Here is a 2,930-nt window from a genome sequence, read left to right as displayed (position 1 = left end):
TAAGTTATAAAAAATATGAATTTCAATCAACTACATTTTCTATTCTTTATTGAAATTCAATCAATCTGCTTCAATTTTTTTTTCAAAACAATGTCTTCATGTTTTAAATAGGGAGAGTGCAACTTGAAAATAAAATTTGATTTAGGAGAGTTTACATCAAAACTTTCTTGAAAAGGGGAGAAATTATTAAATTCTTTTATATAATAAAATAAATTACTTTTAATTTATCTTCAATTAAAATAAAAAATAAAATATAATTCAAAACATTTACCAGGAAAATAATTAACAATTAGATATAAAAAATGAAACCAACCAATTATGGCAAAAAACTAAGAATTGAAAAAAAAAGCGGGGGAAGAAAAAAAGACAAAGTCACATCAAACCTGCCATAATTCCCACAACAAATTAAAGTTTAGAGCCATCACCGGTTGAAACAGTAATAGGTTTACAAAATTAAGGGTTTGCGGGTCGCATGTAAGTCACACCATTAAAATATCATACTGTAATTCATTAAAAAAAATCCTTAACAATTACATGGAAATTACAAAGAGTCTTAACTCAAGTAAAATCTAAACCCTACACTAAATTCATTACAGTACTCCACCCAAAGTTAACTAAAAGAAAAAAACGAAAAAGCTAAAACGTCAATTAGCAGATAACTAAACGACACCTAAAAAATTAAGGTTAAAAAATTATTACACCTAACGCGGCAGGGGTAGGAGTAGTGACGGAATGAGTCATTTTCTCCATTCTCTTTGATTTATTAACTTGCCTACTTTACTGAAAACCCACCGACGGTAACACTTTCGGAGGTCGACCGCGGCCTCGCTTCACACCGGGAGGAGGTGGAGGAGCGGTGGCGGTACCAGTCTTAGCCTTCTTAGGGGGGCGTCCACGTGGCCTTCCGGTGCTGACGGGTTTGGGCTTGGGGGGAGCCAATAAGTCCTTCGGCTTAGGCGGACGACCACGAGGTCTGGGAGAAGAGACGACGACGCCAGGTGGAAGAGGAACCTTGGGTTTAGGTGGACGTCCACGTCCACGCTTGGGTGGGGCATTGGGGTCGGGTTTCGAGTAATTGTTGTTTAACATAACAATTTGACCCATTTGTTTCATCTGGTTGAGGTGGTGGGAGAGGAGAGTGGAGTGAGACGCTGGGAGATCGGAGTGAGTGGAGTCGATGTGCTTGGCGATGGATGACATACTGGAACCCTCTTTCTCATTCAATGCCTCTATGGCTTCCAAAATCATCTATCCAGTAAAATCAGAAAAATAGAAAAAAAGTTAACATCAAATGAAATGATCTGGAAAAGCCCAACAAAACAAAGAAATACAAACTACCTGAGGGTAGTCTGGAAGTGAAGAAGATTGTTGTGAAGGATTGAGGCCTTGAGTTCGACTAATTTCTTCCGTCGCCATTGAAATTTAGAGCTTTTTCTTTTAGCTTTCGTATTATTTAAGAGAAAGCGAAGAAGAGAGTGAGAGGAAGACGATGTAGTGAACTGTTAATTGTTGATTTTGTTGAGAAGGCTTTAGGATTTAAAAGGGAAAACTTGGCTGTGAGATGGGAGGAAAGGGAGAAGAACAATGGTAGGAGCTATAATCCAACGGCTAGGGATAGCTTATTGGAGGGGTTTATCCAACGGTGTCCATTTATTTCATGCGACACTACGAGGATTGATGACGTGGATTCGGATTAATAAATTCCTTTTCTGCTTTGAATTCATCACATCAGTTACAACAATAAATTAAGGTTTTTTCTGTTTTGATGCGTCGAAGGTGTACCACCGGCTGCGCAAAAGTAACACAAAAAAAGGAAAGGAAGGGTAGGAGAGCGGGGTTTCAGATTTACTATGACGAATCAGAAAAGGCCATGTAGAGGAGATCACAAGGGAGAATTTACAGCAAAGGGTGGGGTGCCTGATGATACTTGAGTACAACTGAGGTGGACCGATACTTTTATTAAAACTATAGTTAAATTGCACCATAGGTTTGTTTTTTTTTTGTCATCACACTTTCAAAACTTTCAAAATCACCCTTCAACTATTTGAGTTTTTTTTTTTCTGCTAAGTCTTGTTAAATGTTTTACAAGTGGGTGTGGTGACAATGCCAAATTGGTATAATGATAAATTTAGTTCTCATATTTTACATATTGTATCAATCCTTCTTTAGTTGTAAATTAACTACAGGAACATCCCGACAATTTAATTTCTTTACAGTCTTGTGAAACGTGAAGAACTCAATACTAATTAATGATCTCAATTGTGCATACCAAAAGTCCAAGTTAGTTTAGCATTGTTTCTCAAAAGTACTTTTTAGGTCAAAAATGTTTTTGGAGCCATAAGAAATAATAAACAGATAATTTTTGGAGTAAGAAGTGCTTATAAAAAGCACTTTTAAGCCCAAAAGCAAAAAAAAAATTTCTAGCTTTTGCTTTTTGGCAAAAAAGCTTTTAAGAACAAAGAACAATTTTAACCTTTATAAAGTATTTTATATAATATTTATATTTGTTATATAATTACTTTCTTATTGAAATTTATTTAAATATATAATATTATATATTTAAATTTATATTGGTTATATTTTAATATTTAAAATATAGTTTATTTATTCAAATTAAATTTTATAAATAATTAATATTAATTGTTTAAAAATATTTAAAATTTATATTTCATATATTAAAATATTAACAATAAATTATAATAAATTATTTTTATATTCTTACTAAAATATCATAATATTAACTAATTTAAACATTATTTAAATGCATATTTGTTACTTTGTAATATCTTGTTTGAAATGAACATTTTATTTTTCAAAATTACTTTTCGACGACAATACTAAACACTTAAATCTTAAACCAAACTTTTCAAAAGTACTTCTGAAAATCACTTTTTCACATGACTTTTTAAAAGCACTCCTCAAAAGTAATG

General features: G+C 32.9%; 1 protein-coding gene across 1 annotated transcript; it reads right to left on the bottom strand.

Annotated features, from left to right (window-relative positions):
• Positions 1-487: 487 nt before the first annotated feature.
• LOC107934494 (HMG-Y-related protein A) lies at positions 488-2,205 on the bottom strand. Its single transcript, XM_016866938.2, has 2 exons — positions 1,339-2,205; positions 488-1,248 (listed from the first exon to the last, which is right to left on the bottom strand). Exons 1-2 carry the CDS (start codon positions 1,414-1,416, stop codon positions 778-780), a joined length of 549 nt encoding a protein of 182 aa, XP_016722427.1. The 5' UTR covers positions 1,417-2,205; the 3' UTR covers positions 488-777.
• Positions 2,206-2,930: the final 725 nt, after the last annotated feature.

The sequence above is a fragment of the Gossypium hirsutum genome, chromosome A12, assembly GCF_007990345.1.
Source record: "Gossypium hirsutum isolate 1008001.06 chromosome A12, Gossypium_hirsutum_v2.1, whole genome shotgun sequence".
In the NCBI taxonomy this organism is placed as follows: Eukaryota; Viridiplantae; Streptophyta; class Magnoliopsida; order Malvales; family Malvaceae; genus Gossypium; species Gossypium hirsutum.
The sequence above is the reverse complement of the archived record's forward strand: the minus strand, read 5'-3'. Positions and strand labels throughout refer to the sequence as shown.

Excerpts from the sequence above, each read along its gene's own strand:
- LOC107934494 (XM_016866938.2), bottom strand. The coding sequence starts at position 1,416 with ATGGCGACGGAAGAAATTAGTCGAACTCAAGGCCTCAATCCTTCACAA. Across the intron at positions 1,249-1,338 it reads CACTTCCAGACTACCCTCAG|ATGATTTTGGAAGCCATAGA; the intron begins GTAGTTTGTATT and ends TTTACTGGATAG.